We start from the raw sequence: 19,752 nt of genomic DNA, 5'->3' as shown, positions 1-19,752 counted from the left end.
ATTCACATACTCCGTGAATTCAGTTCTGTCATTAATAATCTTCCAACTGGCACAGAAACCTGTCTGGATGCAACGGCACTTTCTGCAGTCCTTGTAGACATGAGGTGAGGTTTTTATTTTCCCAATTCTCGGACTCTGGGCACCATCACTATAACTATAGTAAAAAGGAACTGTGGGTTTCTACTTCAAATACAGAACACAGTAACAGTATCATTATTGGAAACCATAGAAATCCACATAGAGAAAGTGTAAAGGCAATTCTGAGTCCCCTCCACCTTTTTTGAGATAGGCTGTAACTTTAAAATGTATAAGATTTGACCAGATTTATATTTTATCAAAATCAAATAAATAAATAAATAAATCCATCATTTTCATTTCTTTTGAGACAAGTTGTTACAATGCATCCCTGACTAGCCTGGAAATAAATTTGTGTAGATCAGGCTGGCCTCCAACTCACAGAGATCTGTCTGCCTCAGCCTCCTGAGCTTAAAGGCGTGCACAGCTATGCCTGGCCCATTTTCACCTTTAAAACACAGTCCTGAGGATTGAGGGGAAGATCCATGATACATACACGGAAATTCACCAAAGAAAACTTGGACACCACCTTTCTTAGTTGGGGTTTCTGTTGTGATGAAACATTATGACCAAATCAACTTGGGGGTGGGAGGTGAGCTCAATTCAACTCTCAAGTCATCCTCCATCGCTGAGGAAAGTTGGGACAGGAACTGGAGGCAGGAAGGAACTGAGCAGAGACCACGGAGGAACCTGCTTACCCTCCACAGCTTGCTCAGTCTGCCTTATGCAGTGCAGGCACCAGCCCGGGCTGGCACTGCCTCCCATGAGCTGGACCCTCCCATATCATTCACTGATCCAGAACAGGCAGTATAGACTTGCCTGCGGACAAATCTCATGGAGGTATGCTCTCCATTAAAAGTCACTTTTCCCAAATGATCCCAGTTTGTATCAAGTTGCCACAAAACCAACCCACACACCACCTGCTTTAGCCCAGCTGCAAACGAATGATTAAATGTGTTACAGCGCAAGCATGCGCAGAACATATTCAGTTGAGTCTAAGAATGGCATCCCGTGGTCCCGCTGTCCCACGGCAAACCCTCTGTCGCCGATAAGGCATAAGGCTACCTGGTTTTTGAAGAAAGCCTCCTGGTCTTTGAGAATTTGGTACTGCTGCATGAGCCGCTCGTCCTCCATCTCTCTCCTCCTCCTCTCGTCTCCATAGTACAGCGGGAAATTCCTCTGTGCTCGTTGCAAACACACGTAGCACATTTCCTACCGTTCAGATTTCAGGACAAATCATACACTGTTTATTTTTTTGTCTTCATTTACTTTATTCCCTTTGCAAGCCCTCCTAAGACTAGGTATGTCAAGAAGCGAGTTTCATAAAAGAATAGATTGCTGAAATATATTCTCTAATACGCAATTAGGAAAGGAAGTTTACAAAGTAAATCTCCCATGTGATATAAAGGATCTAATGAGCTCCCAGAAGAGCTGAAAATTAGAAGGGATTTCCTAGCCCCTTTCTCTTAAGTAGGAGCTCTAGGCTAACGGGCCAATTTCAGTCCAGACACTTGAGTATGCCCATAGAGTATGTTAAGGAGGAGGGATTCCCAGAATTCTCTTGGAGAAACAAAACTCCGAGGATGAGTCTGCCTGGGTTTGATGCAGTCGAAGGCACTGTACCTGTCCTGCCTTATTATGATCCTGGCACACTGGGGCGGGAGATGTCCTGGGCCTCTCATTGTCATTTCTCTGACAACTTGGAGATGGTACGCTTCAAAGACAACGAACACAAATCAACCTTTAATACAATCTGGCCTCTGGAACAGTGATCATATTAAAGATTCTTTATATTATGGGAAGGTGTGTGTGTGTGTGTGTGTGTGTGTGTGTGTGTGTGTGTGTACACATGACAGAAGAGAGGCTTGAATCCTCTGGAGTTGGAGTTACAGACAATTGTGAGTCACTTGTTATGGGGGCTGGGAATGGAAGACAAGACCTCTGGAAGAACGATAAATGCTCCTAACCTAGGACATATCCCTCTAGCTCCAAGAGAGTGATAATTTTAGAGACAAATATAAACATAAAATAAAGAAAAAGGGACTGGGCATGGTGGGTCCTAAGGCAGAGGCAGGTAGATCTCTGTGAGCTCCAGGTTAGCCTGATCTACAGAGCCAGAGCAGGACAGCCAGGATTGCACAACAGAGAGATCCTGTCTTAAAAATACAGAAAAAAGTATCTCAATGGTTTCCTTTCGAATAGACCATGCATCCAAGTCAAGAACATGTACTCTGTGTCAGAGCCGGGTTTGACTTCTTTTTGTGGCTTGCGGGTAAATGACATGAACAAACTATGCCATCTTGGAAACCTTGTTACCAGTTCTGTGAAATGAGGATAAATTCACTCATTTCATAAAAATATAATGCCCGTTTGCTGTGTGGTTGTTCTAGATGCAGGAACGCAGTGCAAACAAAACCCATGCACACACAGGTCCCTAGCCTCACAGGTATATTATTCTGATGGGGACAGTCAGCCGGTAATAACTGCGTATACTCTGTAATAATCATAAATGCTATGCACGGAAGAAATGGAGTATTAAATCACAAATCAAAAGCTACCGGGAGGAACAACTCAGATGTGTCTTTGGGACCTCAAACTAGAGAAAATAGAAAAATTTCATTAAAACGTGGAGGAAAAAGAAACTAAGAACCAAGAATTGTCAACACAATCCTAACCCACTTGTTCAGTAAGAAGAATAACCCTCCTACGAGACAGAGAACTTGCCCAAAGAATCGTTACAGGACACACAGGAAGACAGCCAAAAGCAGATGTCAGAAGCACAGGTGTGCCTGCCGGGCCTGCGCCTGCATGGCAAACTCACATTCCATTCGATGTCAATATAAAACTGCCATGTGATTCCTCAGTACGCAGAAATCAACAAAGCCTGTAGAGCTGGGAAGTCGTCCATGAAAGCAGGCAGGAAGGCGGAATTACCGCTGTGCTATCTCTGCCTCGGCTGAGTAACCTCCGCTCCTCTTAGCAAGTCTACCTTACCCTTGGCGTGTGTCTGGATTTCCCTCTAGATTATAAGCCCTGGCCACCTCTACAGTCCCCATCACCTCCCACATAGAAGGCTCTCAGTCATACCTAATAAAGGAACGAAAGGATTGCTAAGATCCTGTGTCATGGGAAGACTTCAAGGTGATATTTAGTAAACTGCAACAGAAACAAAAGTTTACTTTTCAGGTGTCACGGTCTTCCCACCGCTCCCACTTCGCTCCAGCTTGTCCAGCAGGCTGACGCTTGTCACTTTGGCAGGAGAGATGGACTGCCTATCACGGTGTTTCTTGGGTGACGAGATCTCTAGAATAAATAACGAACGCTTCGGTTTTCAAACAGCTAAATAGAGAGCTAAGTAGACACATAAAATCTGACAGTTCTGACCGAGGGAAAGTTTCCTGTAAGATGGGCGCTTTTTTTTTAGTATCCCTTACTGTGTTAAGACAGAATATTCTCTAGAGTGCACCTCATGCATTTGTGAGATTTATCAGGACCTGGTCAAGAACAGGAAGACGGCCACCAAATAGATGGTAGTGTAAGAGGTTGGGTGTGGGTTAAGGCAAAATACAAGGGTTCCAAGAATAAAAAGCGTTCGTAAGAAAAAGAAAAAAAAAAACACAGTGGCTACTTGTGAATCTAGAAGTGGTGGTCTGAGTGTCAAACGTCCCCCATAGACTCCTGTATTTGGACATTCAGTCCCCAGCAGGTGACGCTGTTTAAGAAGGTGAAGAACCTTTAAGAAGGTGGGCCCTTGCTGGAAAAACAAATGAGTCACTGAAGGTGAGCCTTAGGGTTTTACAGAGGCGCTCCACTTCCTGGTCCCTCTCTGCTTCCTGGCTCCAGATACATTGTGACCAGCTGGTCTCCCACGCTTAGCCCCTGGGATCCAATCACAGGCCAGAGCAAACCTCCCCCCTTAAATCACTGCTTGTCAGATGTTTTCTCATGGCAACAAAGAACGTAACTAATACACTAGCTTTATTTACTTTGAGCATATGAGTTCCTAAGTGACACCACCCCATTCCTAAGAGTCAAGAGGAACAGACGGTGCCCACAAACCACTGGCCTACCCCTGGCTCCTTCTTCTTTGTCTGACGGGTCTTTCAACTTGATCTTCCTTGGTCTGTTCTCTCCACCTTCCTCGGCAATGACCTCCATGGCTGGTTTGTTCTCTGTCTCTTTGTGCTCAATCCTAAGAAAAAAATCAAGAAACTTGTCCTCTGCATGGGTCCTGACCAGAAGACTATGTGAACTCTCAGCTCTGGGAAGCCACCCATCATCTCTCCAACTTCACAGCAAGCCTGCTTCCTTCAAGGGGGTGCAAGGTTTGCCTTGTAAAACAAGAAGCATGAACTCCCTCTCTGGGAGGCCAAATCTGGGAGCCTACCAAAACCGTGGGCCCCCGAAAGAACTTGATATAATGAAATTGCTCGCATACCACAACTTAATTTTTTCCTTTGGTTTCAGCCTGAGCTTTCTGTCCTTTCTACATCATTGGGAGATGTCTGTCAGCTTGAAGTCAAGACATCATAGCCTGATAGAGTGTACCCCCAAATAACCATCTCCTTCCTCCTCTCCATTTCCTCATCCCGTCCCTACATAAAAATAAGAACTATAAAGAGACAGTTTGTGAAGGGCCGTGCTGGTGGTGTGTACAATAAACTCTTGGTGCTTATACAGCGATGGTAAAGAGGGAGAAGGGAAGTAAGGGGGTGAGAGAAACAGAGGGGAGACGGGCAAGGAGAGAGAAGCAGGAAATTAGTTTGGAAAACAAATATTGTCCTTTAAGAAGGAGAGCGGGTGCCTGGGTTAACCCCAAAGCAAAACACTCACCTTGGAAAGGCCAGTGCACTGTTGGGACGCTTTCCAATGCCCTCTCTGCTCGACAGCACTGAGTCCATGGTGCCGGGCCTCTAGAGAACAGAGATAAAGATCGCGCCTGAGCTGCCGCCCAGGACAGACCAAGACACGCAGGCTCCCGCCAAGGCATTGCTACCATGGAGCTGTTTGTGTTTGTTCAGCGCTTAGAGTCCAGTATGGCGTGACCGCCTTCATCAGAGTTCGCACGGACCGCTGAAGAGCAGTTCCACAGATGCTGCGTTTTCTCAGACCACGCCGTCTCTTTTGAAAATTGCCCTAAGAGTTGAAACGACTTCTACACACCGTTGGAAAATGAGCAAACATCCAGAAACCATCGGGAAATGAGCACAGCTCGGACTTCACTCTTGGTCCACAGGACTCTAATATTAGACAGTTCAGAGACCGGCTCTGAAGTCACGTGGGCTTCCGTCCCCGGCACGCTGCAGGCTGCTATGTGTTCCCAGGCACTAGGTTTGTAGAGAGAGCAACCGGAGCTGCCTCGCAGGGTTTTAATATAATACTGTATGGAAATGTGCAGAGCATGCAAGCAAGAACTATTGTAGTTATCACTTTATATAATAACCTCATTATTACCATGGACTAATATGTACGATTATTTCTGAATGAATTCTATAGCTTACAAAAGCTTTAAAGAAAATCTCAAAGGGGCTAGAGAGATGACTCGGAGGTTAAGAGTGTTGATTGCTTTTCCAGAGGATCCGGGTTCAACTCTCAGCACCCACAAGGCAGTTCACAACAGTCTATAACTCCTTCAGGAGTTAAACATACATGCAGGCAAACACCAATGCAAACAAAATCAAAATAAATAAATTTAAAGAAAAATTCCAAAAAGCGGTGTTTTGGTTTGGGTATAGTTTTGGTTTACCACACTGTCTTGAAAGGAGGAGAAGGGGAGGGGAGGGGTGGGGAGGACAAATAAAAAAGAAAAATAACAAGATTGTGTGGAAAACCCCAAGGGGCCTCCTTATACACAGCCCCATCTCTAATGCCTACTCCAGAGTTCCATGAGCAGAAAAAATGGACAGACAGTTTTCACAGTGTTTTCATTGTATAACAATCAAGTTCTTGCTATTAGGATTTTGTGATGATTCAATTAACTCCTGTCATCTTCGTCAGTACCCAGAGGTGTACACAAGGCCATTAACCCCTGGACGAATGCTACTGATTAACTATTTCTTTGCCTCTTTAAACTCTGATCTACCTAACTTAGCCTGAACATCATGTCAGCCATTTGATGGATAACAGTGATGGTGACAGGAAATTGATTTTATGACCCTGCAAACTAAAAGCCAGAAAGCATGAAGCTGGAGAGGTGGGTCAGCGGTGCAGAGCCGGAAGACCTTAGTTTGTGACCCAGCAACCACACATCTGAGTGACAACTATCCATAGCTAACTACACTCTCGGGTATCTGGTGCCCCCTTCTGGCCTCCATGGACACTACACACATGTGGACAGACAACATGGAGACAAAACACATATATACATAAAAATCAAAGTGAGAGATGAAAAGCTTAAGAAGCATGTTTGTGTGGCTCGAATTGGATCTTGTTGTAAAATCTCTTCAGAGAAAATAGTACAAACTGCAAACCCTGAGTGCTGAGGAACTCTGGGCTTGAATCCCTAAGCTGGGTGTGTTGACTTGGGCTTCACATTACGACCACTCTGAACCTCCACATTCTGCAGGAAAATCAGGGTGATGACCCTACCCTGCTGCTTTTGTGGTATTCTGAGGTTCAAATGAAATCACGCATGCAGGAGAACTTCTCAGCAGTAAGGAACTATAAAATGTCCAAAATTATGAGTTTCTATTACTTTTTCCATTCCTTGGGTAGTATTGATTCAAAATTTGATTTTGAAGTTCTTTGTCTTGCTTGTCAAGGAACTGGCTGCCTGCACCACACATTTCCACACACTTGGGAAAAAGGGTCACTTAAAATACGTCAACACAGCTTTTCTTTTATTTGTTTGATATTTGGAGGAGGGCAGGGGCGGGACATTGAAACAGGGCCTCTCTACATACCCTGGCTGTCCTGGAACTCACTATGTAGACCAGGCTGGCCTCAAACTCACAGAGATCTGCCTGTCTCTGCCTCCCAAGTGCTGGGATTAAAGACGTGTATCACCATGCCTGTCCCGAATAGATATTCTTTTATTTTATTTTATTTATTTATTTATTTTTTTTTTTATTTTTTTTTTTTTTTTTTTTTTTATTTTTTTTTTTTTTTGGTTTTTTGAGACAGGGTTTCTCTGTGGCTTTGGAGCCTGTCCTGGAACTAGCTCTGTAGACCAGGCTGGTCCTCGAACTCACAGAGATCCGCCTGCCTCTGCCTCCCGAGTGCTGGGATTAAAGGCGTGCACCACCATCGCCCAGCTCGAATAGATATTCTTAATGAAAGTGCACCCACATTTGATTCAGAACCATAGACTGAAAAAAAGGGATTGCGTGATGGTTAGTTTCAGTTGTCAGCTTGATCCTATTTAGAATTCCTGGGAAGACAAGTCTCCAGGAGGGACTGTCAACTTCAAGGTGGCCTGTGGGGAACTATCGCAATTACTTCCTCGGTGTGAAAAGATGCAGGCTGAAAGGGGAACACCATTCCCTAGTTCAGGTCCCTGGACCACCCAGAGTGCAGACTGTGGATGCTGTGTGTTTAGCTGTTTTAAGTTCCTGCCTCCGTGACGATCTTTACTCTGATGGACAGCCGCCTAGAAGAGCGAGCTAACATAAACCCTTTTCAGTTGCTTTTTGCCAGGCTATTTTATAACAACAGAAAACGAAACCAGGAAAGCTTAGAAGCAAACAACTTACATTTGCCAGGGCATTGCTCAAGGTGCCACTTCCGTCCATGGAGCAAAGGAAGTCCTTGTAGAATCTCATCTTCACTTTGCTGTCTCTGATCGAAAGGACCCCAATTCCTTTGAATGTGAACTCCACGTTTTGTTTGACAGATATGGATCGTGATAAGAAAAGCAATGTCTCCTTAACGCATCCTTCTATCGTGTCCCTGTTAAATGGTCCCTCCAGGGATATCATGACAAAATTAAGTGGGACAACTGGAATATCACCTGGAGGAGAAAAAGACAGGGTGGAGAGATGGAGATTAGACTAAAGACATAGTGTGCACACTTTATTCACCTGACTAATATTAAAAAATAAAATTGTCCATATTTTCCCCTTATACTTGTACTATTATTGCAGATAATGAATATAATTGGTCACTAATACATGCTAATTAGTACAATGTCACCTAAAAGTACAATGTATTTTGCTCATGATAAAAGTAACTGACTGTCTAAATAGTAGACAAGGGTTTGGTTTTTTGGGGAACAGCGGTGACAAACTTTCTATCCATCGTTTTCTGAGGTTTTCAGGTCTTTCAAAACACTCTTCAGCAGTATTTACGGATGTCTTCTGGCTGTTGTCCCATCTTTGGGTAGTTACAAATATTTGTGAATGTTAAGTGTTTGAAAAGATAGCCATCTCATCTTTCAGGAAACCAAGTCTGATACAGAGGTATCAGACCAGACAAGACACAGAAAGCTTTCCTTCCCAGAGAGCTCACGAACGCATATTAAAGGAGCAAGACGGTAGCAGCTTGAAGAAAGCAGGGTCCAGTTGGCTACAACTGATGTCGGAGTTCTGCAAGGCCCACTGATCAGAAAAAAGGACAAGCAGCAGAGGTGGTGGAGATACCATGACAAGGACGATTCATCGGGGAAGGGCACATGCCACCAAGCCTGAGGGCCCGAGTTCAATTCCCAGGACCTATGTGGTGGAAGGAGAGCAATGACGCCCCTAAGTTGTCCTCTGACCTCCACATGCATCCTGCAGAACAAAACACACACACACACACCACACACACATAGACATACACATACACACACATAGACATACACACACACATAGACATACACACACAGACATACACACACACACATAGACATACACACACAGACATATACATACACACACAGATATACACATACATACACACACAGAGACATACACATACACACATAGACATATATACACAGACATACACATACACACACATAGACATACACATACACACACACATAGACATACACATACAATCACACATACACACAGACATACACATACATACACAGACATACACATACACACACAGACATACACATACACACACAGACATACACATACACACACAGACATACACATACACACATAGACATACACACACATAAACATACACACACATACACATACACACACACAGAGACATACACATACACACACAGACATACACACACATACACACAAACACACACACACTTTGAAATAAATATTTAAAATTTAGAAAGCAAACAAAATGAACTTCAGAAAGACTTTAACTTCCACTTTAACTTCCCAAAGCACCATGTGGGATTTGAGTTTCTGAAATCAGAAACTAAGGCAGCGCTGGCCAAGGTTTACCCTTTCCGTTCATCTCCACACTTCTAGGGGAAAGTCTCAGCTGTTAAAACAACTTACCAGGAGAGAATACTTTGTTCTGCTTGAGTCCGTGGGTCTGCACTAACTTCTCCGCCATGATAAACACGGGCCTCTGCACTAGAATAAACTTGTGGTTCCCCACCTCGAGCTTCTGCCTCGTGAAGGTGAAAGTTCCGAGTCCGGAAATCTGAACTCCCTGAAAGGGGAAAAGAAGGCAAGAAGAACAACACACACTATCCCGCTAAAGGGTGAAGGTTTATAGCCATTCGGTCCCCAAAAAGAAACGGGAGACTGGGGTTTACCGAGTTCATATTCTGCAGTCTCTGTGAGTTCTTAGATGTGGTATATCTGTGAAAATATATGCTTATGGGCACCATAGCTTTTAGAATTCCATAACAAATATTGTTCTTGTCCTAAACTATACGACATAAATTCAATCATTTTCCATTTAACGAAATCCTTGTTTTCTTGTTCCCTCAGATTTTAGGTTCCCTATTTAAAGTCAGAAAACGCACTAGTGGGAGAGGGCAGTGGATGGTTGAAAATGGGCAAGCACAACCGTGTGTGTAAGAAAACGTCTTCATGAACAGTGCTTCTGTGTTAACTACTGAAATGGGATAAGGAGACAGGATGAAGTGGAACCTGACAAACCAGCACCCAGGAACCTCCTACAGTGTAACCCTGGCCACTGAGTTTATGCAAATGCCCCTGGGATACCCTAAAAACATCATATACCAACGGTTGCAAACTCAAATCTATAGGAACAGAAGGAAAAAAGCCAGGAGTGAAGGGAGCCGACTAGAACGTGTGCTGGCTAGGACACGCATGCTTCATGTAAAGGGAAGAGCACCTCGTGACCTGCATCCGTGACCACGTGCAAAAAAGAAAGACAATAGCATTATACCTGATGAGTTTTCAAGAAAATGGTGAGAAAAACGCAAAGCTTCACAAATACTCTGCCAATTTTAAGTAATGATAAATAATTCAAATTCCCAAACCAGACAAAATAAGTTGAAGGGTTCGTTCAGCCATGGACAGCCACAGTTAGGACACGTGCGTAAATTATAAAAGGTCCACAAACTCCTAACTGCCTTCGAGCTCCAGCCAAAATCCTCACTCGGTTCTATAGCATTTAAACCCAAGACCTGACCTGAAGAAATAGTCCAACCACAGGCAGTTTCTTATTTTGCGCTAGCTGAATTTAGTTTCTGTATTTATATATTCCAATTAAGACTTATTGCCTGAAAAATGGCAGACAAGTTTATCCCTTCCCACACCCATGCCGGGAGCTGACAGATCGCAAACAGACCACGTCTAGTTCTTTACAGAAACCCAGACTGAGCAGTCCTGCGTTACTGCGTTCTCTGTCATTAAGAGAGTTATGAATGTGTTATCTAAGGTTAACACCCAGCTTGCCACAAGTTCTACATGTATCATAAAGTGAAAACAGAAAAGGAGTGATGGCGGGTGGTGGCGGCGGAGGCGCACGCCTTTAATCCCAGCGCTTAGGAGGCAGAGGCAGGTGGATCTCTGTGAGTTCGAGGCCAGCCTGGTCTACAGAGTGAATTCCAGAACAGCCAGGGCTACATAGAGAAACCCTGTCTCAAAAAAATAATTAATTAATTAATTAAAATTTAAAAATAAATAAAAAAGGTGGGGGTGACTGGAGAGATGTCACTGCCTGCTGTTCCAGAGGCAGGGAATTCAATTCCCAGCAGCCACATGGTGGCTCTCACAGACATCTGTAATGAGATCTGCTGCCCTCTTCTGGCCTGCAGGGATACATGCAGACAGAGCACTGTATACATAAATAAACAAACCTTTATTAAAAATAAAATAAAATACTAAAGGAGTGACCGCAGACCAGAATGGCTTTAAATCTACCGCACTACTCCTAGCAAAAATACGCAATTCTGCAGAAGAAATATCTAACTACCGTGCTGAGACTGGAGTGGAAAACCTACCTTATGCATAGCTAGCTGCTTTTCCACAAATTCTGACACATTCCCCCAGATGGTAGAGACTTCTGAAATTCAAAGGAAAAGGAAAACAATCTATGTGAGCAATCATGTAATAGCATTTTAATCCTCACAAGCAAAAGTGTAACTGTGAAAGGAATAAATGTTAGTAACTTCTACTGCATAGAGAACTAACAAACAAAATCATTCCCCAAAATTAATGTTCCTGCTAACAAAAGCTTATACCTGTAACCTCCGAAGATATGACTTTAATTACAGCAATAATGGGGCTGGGGACTGTGGTACGCGGGACCCTAGGATGAATCTTTAGTACTATGACAAAAGGGAGGTTGTGTGACTCAGTAGGAGAGTGCTCACCATGCATGAGGCCCTGCACTCAATCCTTAAGGACTAAGTAGCAGTAATAACAGTGAAAATAATAATGTACAGGAAACCGCTCTATAATGAAGGGAAGTCATGCTTCTTTAATTGTTATAGAGCCATCCCTTTAACTCTTTCCCATGGTCCCCATGCTCCCAATTTACTCAGGAGATCTTGCCTTTTTTTCTACTTGGTCATGCTTCATTTTATCTTACACATGCATATAATGATATTTTGTGTTTTCATAACGCATGCCGGGCGATGGTGGCGCACGCCTTTAATCCCAGCACTCGGGAGGCAGAGGCAGGCGGATCTCTGTGAGTTCGAGACCAGCCTGGTCTACAGAGCTAGTGCCAGGACAGGCTCCAAAGCCACAGAGAAACCCTGTCTCGAAANAAAAAAAAAAAAAAAAAAAAAAAAAAAAGAAAAAGAAAAGAAAAGAAATAACGCTTGCCTGACGGTAAGAGGGCAGAGAGCTAAACCACTAGAGGCCAGGGAGTGGCTGCACACACTTTTAATCCCAGAACTCAGGAGACAGGCAGAGGGATCTCTGTTAGTTCAAGGCCACCCTGGGCTCTGCAAGATTGAATCTGTCTAAAAGAGAGACAGAGTTCACACAAAGGTGTGAACTTGGGATCCCAGCACTAGGGAGACGGAGACAGGAGCGATATGGCTGGGCAGAGAGAGGAATATAAGGCACACGGAGACAGGAGCTCAGGGCAGTCTGAGGTTTGGTGGAGACAGATGAGTCTGGAGATGCATCTGAGGACAGGATGGCCCGTTCAGTCTGAGCATTGGTAGAGGTAAAAGAACTCTCTAGTGTCTGGCCGTTCTGCTTCTCTGATTTTTAGCATTAACCCCTGTATCTGACTCTGGGTTTTTATTATTAATACCAATTAGCATTCAGGCTACACATGGAGTTTTAGCCAACTATAATCTTTTTTCTTAATGACTCATTGAACACCTATTCCTGAAGTCTTCACTGTGGGTCACGTGACTGATATGAGCATGAACTCATAGTATTCCATAGCATAAGGTCAAAGGCTACTGATGACATGAAGGACTGCCTGTCTGCTCAGAACATGAACTGTCCCTGTGCATCAGCTCGTGTGAAATTCTCGAGTGCAATTTCCATGTTCACTGGTAGAGACCAGCTGTCCCCCCTCTCGTTGTTCACTAGGCTCCCTGATCCTCCCAATCTGCCGCTGCTAGTCTGTTAGGTCCTGGAAACAACAAACATACTAACATATCCACAGTAGTAACTTACAAAAACTCACTGTGGGGAGGGCCCCAGACTCTGTCTTTGAATTAAGATATAGACTTCACAATTCTCCTTTGATCTGAAGGCTTTCTATATTTATTTTCTTGTACTAAGTTGAGTTCTCCTCCCTGTAACCCCAAAAAGCTACAAAAATATAGTTATTAATGTTGATGTGAAAAATGTATGTAGTCTGGACATGAGTCGGACTTAACAATAGAGAAAATTACGTCTGTATTTACCTCGCCATCCTGTCTAGTCATATATTATTGGTGATAATTTCTAATTTAGGAACTTTTTACAAATCAAGAAAGCTAAGTTTTAAGTATTCAAATAAAAGACCAAGAAAGGTGACTTCTACTGGACAGCCACTTGGAGACATGGAAGAAGCTAGCAACGAAAGGTCAGTTCTTCTCTAACAACGCAAACTGGTATTTTTCCGTTAATGGATTAAACTGCTAACTAAAGCAGGATGATTGCAGTCGTTAATTCTGATATACCAGGGCTATAAAATACTTTTTACCAACAATGTGCCAGGGAACAGGCAAGTTTGATGGACAGAAAGTAGCCGTTGTTCTCATGAGCATCTTGGAACAAGTTGAATAGTGGATATTCATGGCCACTGACATGAGGGCAACTCGCCGCAATGAACACGGGCCCACTGCAAACTTTACCTTCCCCCCACTGTGCCCCACCCTACAGTAGTTACCCCTTCCCTCCTTACCCAATAGCCCAAAGGATTCTACCCCTTTCTGCCAAGAACTAAGAAAGTCTGTCAAAGCCCAGGGGCGGTGCTGCACACTTTTAATCCCAGCACTTGAGAGGCAGAGGCAGATGGGTCTCTGAGTTCCAGGTCAGCCCAGTCTGCTTAGAGAGTTCCAGGACAGTCAGTGTTACATAGCGAGACCCTGTCTTGAAAAAAGAAAATGAAAGAAGAAAAGAAAGAAAGAAAGAAAGGAAGGAAGGAAGGAAGGAAGGAAGGAAGGAAGGAAGGAAGGAAGGAAGGAAGGAAGGAAGAAAGAACAAGAAAAAGGAGGGGAGAGGAGGATGAAGAGAAGGGGAAGTCTGTCCATTGTCAATCAGTCACAACTATATAACTATATACCGAGTTTAAACCCACATTGACACCATAAAAGTAATTCACTCACTAACAGAAATCTCATCAACCCTGTTTACATGTAGAAATTTCAGGATTACAATGTGAAAACCGACAGTCTATGACTAGACATAACAGGCAGTTCAGACTTCAGGAAAATTATCTATACCAACGAGGAGATGATTTAACAAAGGCCAGGAGAAAGTGTGTACTTTCTCCCTGGTAAAAAGTCTCGGGTTTAACCGGGAGTCTGAGCATGCTCCTTGTTCACTGAGATGAGGGATCGAAGTCGTTGTAATGTTTTATTCAGTAGAGTAGGACAGGCAGAGTTAATTATTTAAACTGAAGTTTGGTATTTCTCCCTGGAGAAAGAGGCTTTCGGCCTCTGCAGCCTGATTAGAATAGATCTGTAAATGTTGCCTATCAGGATTTCTAAACCATTTGTTCTAAACCATTGTTAGGCGGATTACCGCTAAATCTCAGAATAAAAATAATTTCAACCCCATCTAAAGATCAATTTAAATGTAACCCATGACAACAGGCTAAAAAGGAAAAGTCTGATCATTTGACAAAATTCAGCACACACACACACATACACAGACTCAGAAAACTAGTGTGTTCATTTACTTTGCTTAAGGACAATGAAATAGCCAAGGTGGCTAACTTAAAGAGGAAAGAAATTTGTTGAACTCAGAGTTTTGGAGGAGTCTCGAGTTCAAGAAATACACAGAGAAACCCTGCTTGAAAATCCAAGATAGATAGATAGATAGATAGATAGATAGATAGATAGATAGATACTATATATGTTAAATATATACATTTTATTATTATTCTTTTTTTTTTTTTTTGCTTTGTTTTGTTTTTTCAAGACAGGGTTTCTCTGTGTAGCTTTGGAGCCTGTCCTGGAACTCACTGTATAGACCAGGCTGGCCTCGAACTCACAGAGATCCGCCTGCCTCTGCCTCCCAAGTGCTGGAATTAAAGGCGTGCACCACCATCACCAGCTAAATATGCATATATTTAACAAAAGCTCTTATTGTGGGTCTAGAGAGATAGCTCAGCAGTTAAGAGCACTGACTGCTCTAGTGGAGAACCCAGCTTCAGCTCCCAGCGCCTAAGTCTGGCTTCTTACAACTTCCTGTAACCGCCAGCTCCAAGGGATCTGACATGACATCATCTTGTGGCTTCCCCTGGCACCCACACACATAGATGCACACACACATAGATTAAATAAATTTGTTTTTAAAGTTATTTTATCATGTATCCTCCTTGGTAGCATTTAGTTCAAATATAAATTTACATCCACTTGTGTTTTGATTAGTGTGTATCTATTTGTGTTTTGATGAGTGTGTATCTTCCCCACTGATTGTAAATCATTGGGGCTTTTAGTAACCATCAGTTCTTTGGGGCTCAGCATACAGTAGGACTTCAAATTTCTTGAAAGAAATGTATATAAAGAAGGTGGAAAGTATTTCTAAAGTCATAAAACTATCTTCTACACTTCTTTCAAAAAACTTGGCAGGAACAATTAGGAGAGATGCTTGAGAAACGAAAGAAGCAATACTACTTGTTCGTATTTATTTGTCTGCTAAACAATCTCAATTATAAATAGCTTATAGTAGCTTGCTTCTCTAGAGCGCCCTCCCGTGGACGGCCCCTATCACAGACAGATGCCAAAGCGCTTTGGTGATGGGGTGGGATGGTGCGCTTTCCTAAGAAACTATGCGGGGGAGGGGGGACGGCTGTGTGTCTCATCTCGGACTGCCCTCTGAGTTTTCTGTGAAAATTGTCTGTCGATAAGCATCACTTTTCATTAACACACCCGCAAGGCATCAAGGAAAGTACAAATATGTGTCCTGTGTCCAACTCTGAAAAGGAGCCATTCGGGACTCCAGTTGGACCACAAGGGTTTTGCTTTCAATATTTAATACTAATCAGGCCGTGTGTGGATTGTTTTGTTTTGTTTTTGAATGAAAATCCTGAGCCGAAGAAAACGACACCATAAGCTCTGAGTCACGTCTGTAGCACAGTAAGGTACACCCCCAAACCCCCGCATTAAGTCGCTTACCCTCCTGGCTCAGCGAAGGCAGTGTGGGCAGCACCTGCCTGCACAGGTCCTGAAAAGCCGGGGCAATCCTGTCCAACATCTTAGGTCCCAGATGACTCCGGGCTGGGTCCTTGATGGATAGTCTCTTCTTTGTTATGTGGAGTTTTGCACTAAAAGGATTTTTCCACCCTCCAGCACTTTGCCTAGAATTTGGGGTGGTTCTTTGAAATCAAAAATTGCTCTAAAAGTCTTAAAATGTTATTTTCCTTAAATAAACGTTCTTTGTGGCCGGCCCTCCCCCAGTGATCTGGCTCGCTGATAACCTGTTCCCTCAACACGAAGACAGAGCTCTGTCCCTCTTAAGCCAGAAGTGCAAATCCGCTCCCATCCAAACAGCGAGGTCCTCGGGCAGATGGAGGCCTGGCGGTCGCTGAACTAAGAAGGCCTTAGGAAAGGAAGTGCTGAAAGCGTTGCTATGACGCGACAAAGACTGACTCGGTTGCTAGGGCCTCAAGGCCCGGCCCCCTAAAAGAATCCAGTTTCTAGGCTGCACAAGAACTCAGGCAGAAATGCTAGAACTCAATTTAAAAAATAAAAAAACAAAAATAAACAAACAAAAAAAAGCAAAAAACCTTCGTTCCTTTCCTCTTACCCAGAGCAGCAGGGAGATTTGGCCTTGAAGGTGGTCCAAATCCCGAGTGTCCAGAGGACAGGTTGGGGGGGGGGGGGGGGGGGGGGGGGGGGGGGTGAGGAGGGAGGGTGTGCATTTTGCTGACAGCAATGTAGGTTAGAATCTGTGGATCTGATTGAGGATTTGAGTTTAGCTGAAATTTATCTCGTCTTTGTTTTGCTTTGTTTCCAGGAGGCTCCCCTCTTAGGAAATGGAGGGCTGGAAAAAAATAAAGGCAGAGTTTATGCGTTTATTCCCCTCCCCTCCCCTCTTTCTCCTCATTTTCCTACCCTGTGGAGGAGGGAATGGGGCAAACCTACAGACCTCCTTGGTGTTCTCCCTCCTAAGAGTGCACGTCCACCCCCCTCCACACACCACACACACACACACACACACACACAGATGGAGCATTTATTTGAGTTGCTTCCGTTTCTGGACATTAGGAATAATGCTACCGCAAGCATTCTCTTACAAGGCTTTTACATTTTTTGCTAATATATTCTCTTCCCTGATGCGTGTGTAACTCAGTGTATACACTGGGGTCATGGGAGAGGCATGCGATTGGTTAAATAGGGCCAAGCAGGTTTCCACAGTGGTTGTTGCTATGGAGAGGCGAGAGGAGCTGTTGGCATGTGCCGTGGACAGAGGGCAAACGTGCTAGACCACCTGAAAGGGAAAGGGGTTGTTCCACCGCCACCGTTTGCAAACATCTCATCATGCAAACTCCAAAACCAAACAAGGAGACTTTGCCGCTTAGAACAATAAAGCCGCAATCCCTACGCTTGAGCCAGGCCGCCTCTGCCTATGCTGCACTTGTGATTATTAGAGATCCGTTTGTAATGCATCTTTATGCTTCCTCACAGTCGTACTTGGACACTATCTTACTTAGGGTTTCTTTTGCTGTGAGGAGACACCATGACCATAGTGGCTCTTATGAAGGAAAACATTGAATTGGGCTGGCTTGCGTTTTCAGAGGTTCTGTCCATCTTCACCACAGTGCAACGACAAAACCAGGCTCATACAGGCATCCTACACCAAAATCCACCTTGTGTACACAGAGTAATTTTTAAATCATTGAGATAATTAATTTTCTTCTCTTCTTTCTTGTTTCCCGGGGAAAGCTAAGCATTCTCAACACGCCTGGAGCACATGCCACATCTAGTTCTTGGAAATGAAAACTTGCTTTGCTCGTGCTCTGGAAAATGCTATTGCAAGAGCAAGATCAACTCATGTAGAAGAGGTCGTCCAAAATTTAATTCTCACCATCTGCCCTGAAAGCCCAACAAACTAGCTGAACTGAACTGACCCAGGCAGGACTGCCAGACAACTGCAATATTCAATGTCCTTGAAAAAAAAAAAAAAAGTCTAAATAACTTGTACCTCTATCAAATCATTGATTAGGCAGAAGAGATTTAAGGGGGGAGGGAATTTTTTATATGTACGGGTGTTTTGCCTGCACGTAACTCTGTGTACAACATGCATGTCTGGTATCCTTGGGGACAAAAGGCATCAGACCCCTGGAACTAAACTTTATAGACATCTGTGGGCCACTGTGTGTTAGGAACTGGTTCCTCTCAAAGAACAGCTGTGCTAACCACTGAACCATCTCTCCACTCCCAGAACCGATTTTGCCTAGGTAAAAACAAGTGGCTACGTGACCAGAATGGACTCACTTGAGCTCTGGGTTAGTTCTGTAGCTTGGGGAATCCAGGGCCCTGGCCACACACACACACACACACACACACACACACACACACACACACTGGTAGAACAATCACTCTGTCAAGTCTCTTGGAATTGGTTAGTGCTTTCTGTCGAGCAGTTGGCAGCAGCAGCCACTCGCTGTTGAGGTACAAGTGGAGCCATCGTTTCTTAGCAAGGATCGAGCACAATCACTGTACACATGGCCCAGTAACAAGGCTTCTGGCTGAAGAAAGCCAGAGGAGAATAAAGAATAACTTAGGAAAAAAAAAAAAGTCACACCATATGCAAAGTCTACCAAACTCTGACAAGGCAAGAAATTACCAAAGAGCAGGGTTGGGCAGGGAGCAGCTCAACTAGATCCTTGTTTCAAAAGACGGCAAACTGATCTCACACATAAATCTGCACAGGCTCATACTGTGAAAGACACCATTAATACAGACCACCTATCTTTCACCTTTTAAAGACAAAAGACACTGTATCACTAGCGAGCTATTTTCCAGTATTTTAGAATTATCTGTCAAAACAGCACAAAATTAACTCAAGGCTGCAAACTGTTATGTCCCCTTCTTATATGGGGACCCTGGGGCTCCTCGGCGGGACATGCTCCCTCACTGAGTAAGCTAACATATCCAGCTTGGATTACAGATGAGATCTTGGCAGTCTTCAGCCAATGTGTTTCTCCAGTATGAAAACTGGAGACAAAAATGAGACGAAAAGCTCTGTCTTTGTATACAAAGGTAGTGAGAGCTACATTCTATACACAATCACCTACCGGTGCTAACAATATTCAACAAAAGTTCACTGGTATTAAACATAGAAACTTTATTAAATAAAAAAGTACATCAATCTGAAGATATGAAAACTGACAACCAACTTTTCTTAATTGAAAAACAACAAATTTGCTAATCTTAAGAAATACTCCATGAAACCAAAGCGGTGGTGTACCCTAGTAACGCCAGCACTCAGGAGGCAGGGGCTGGGCCTCAGGAGCTCAAGGGCATTCTTAGCTACAGAGGGAATTCTGAAACTAGCATGGGCCACACGAGACCCTGTCTACACACACACACACACACACACACACACACACACACACAGAGAGAGAGAGAGAGAGAGAGAGAGACAGACAGACAGACAGACAGACAGACAGAGAGGCGGGAGCAGGGAGAAGAGGAAAGAAAACTCCCTGAAGACAATCCCCCCCCCCCCC

The 19,752-nt window shown here is 43.8% G+C and overlaps 1 protein-coding gene across 1 annotated transcript in view; it reads right to left on the bottom strand.

Moving 5' to 3' along the window:
* Nucleotides 1-16,682, bottom strand: part of Ccdc81 (coiled-coil domain containing 81) — a 25,393-nt gene extending 8,711 nt beyond the window's left edge. The window contains exons 1-9 of the mRNA XM_050154472.1: nt 16,193-16,682; nt 11,396-11,457; nt 9,471-9,627; nt 7,767-8,023; nt 4,909-4,988; nt 4,146-4,267; nt 3,255-3,378; nt 1,699-1,789; nt 1,141-1,287 (exon numbers count right to left, since the gene is read on the bottom strand). Coding sequence (XP_050010429.1) covers nt 1,141-1,287; nt 1,699-1,789; nt 3,255-3,378; nt 4,146-4,267; nt 4,909-4,988; nt 7,767-8,023; nt 9,471-9,627; nt 11,396-11,457; nt 16,193-16,271 — 1,119 coding nt within the window. The 5' untranslated portion in view covers nt 16,272-16,682. The remainder of the gene's footprint in view (nt 1-1,140; nt 1,288-1,698; nt 1,790-3,254; nt 3,379-4,145; nt 4,268-4,908; nt 4,989-7,766; nt 8,024-9,470; nt 9,628-11,395; nt 11,458-16,192) is intronic.
* Nucleotides 16,683-19,752: the final 3,070 nt, after the last annotated feature.

Source organism: Alexandromys fortis, unplaced genomic scaffold (genome assembly GCF_014885135.2).
Source record: "Alexandromys fortis isolate MF-2015 unplaced genomic scaffold, M_Fortis_MF-2015_v1.1 scaffold_77, whole genome shotgun sequence".
NCBI classification, from domain to species: Eukaryota; Metazoa; Chordata; class Mammalia; order Rodentia; family Cricetidae; genus Alexandromys; species Alexandromys fortis.
The sequence above is the reverse complement of the archived record's forward strand: the minus strand, read 5'-3'. Positions and strand labels throughout refer to the sequence as shown.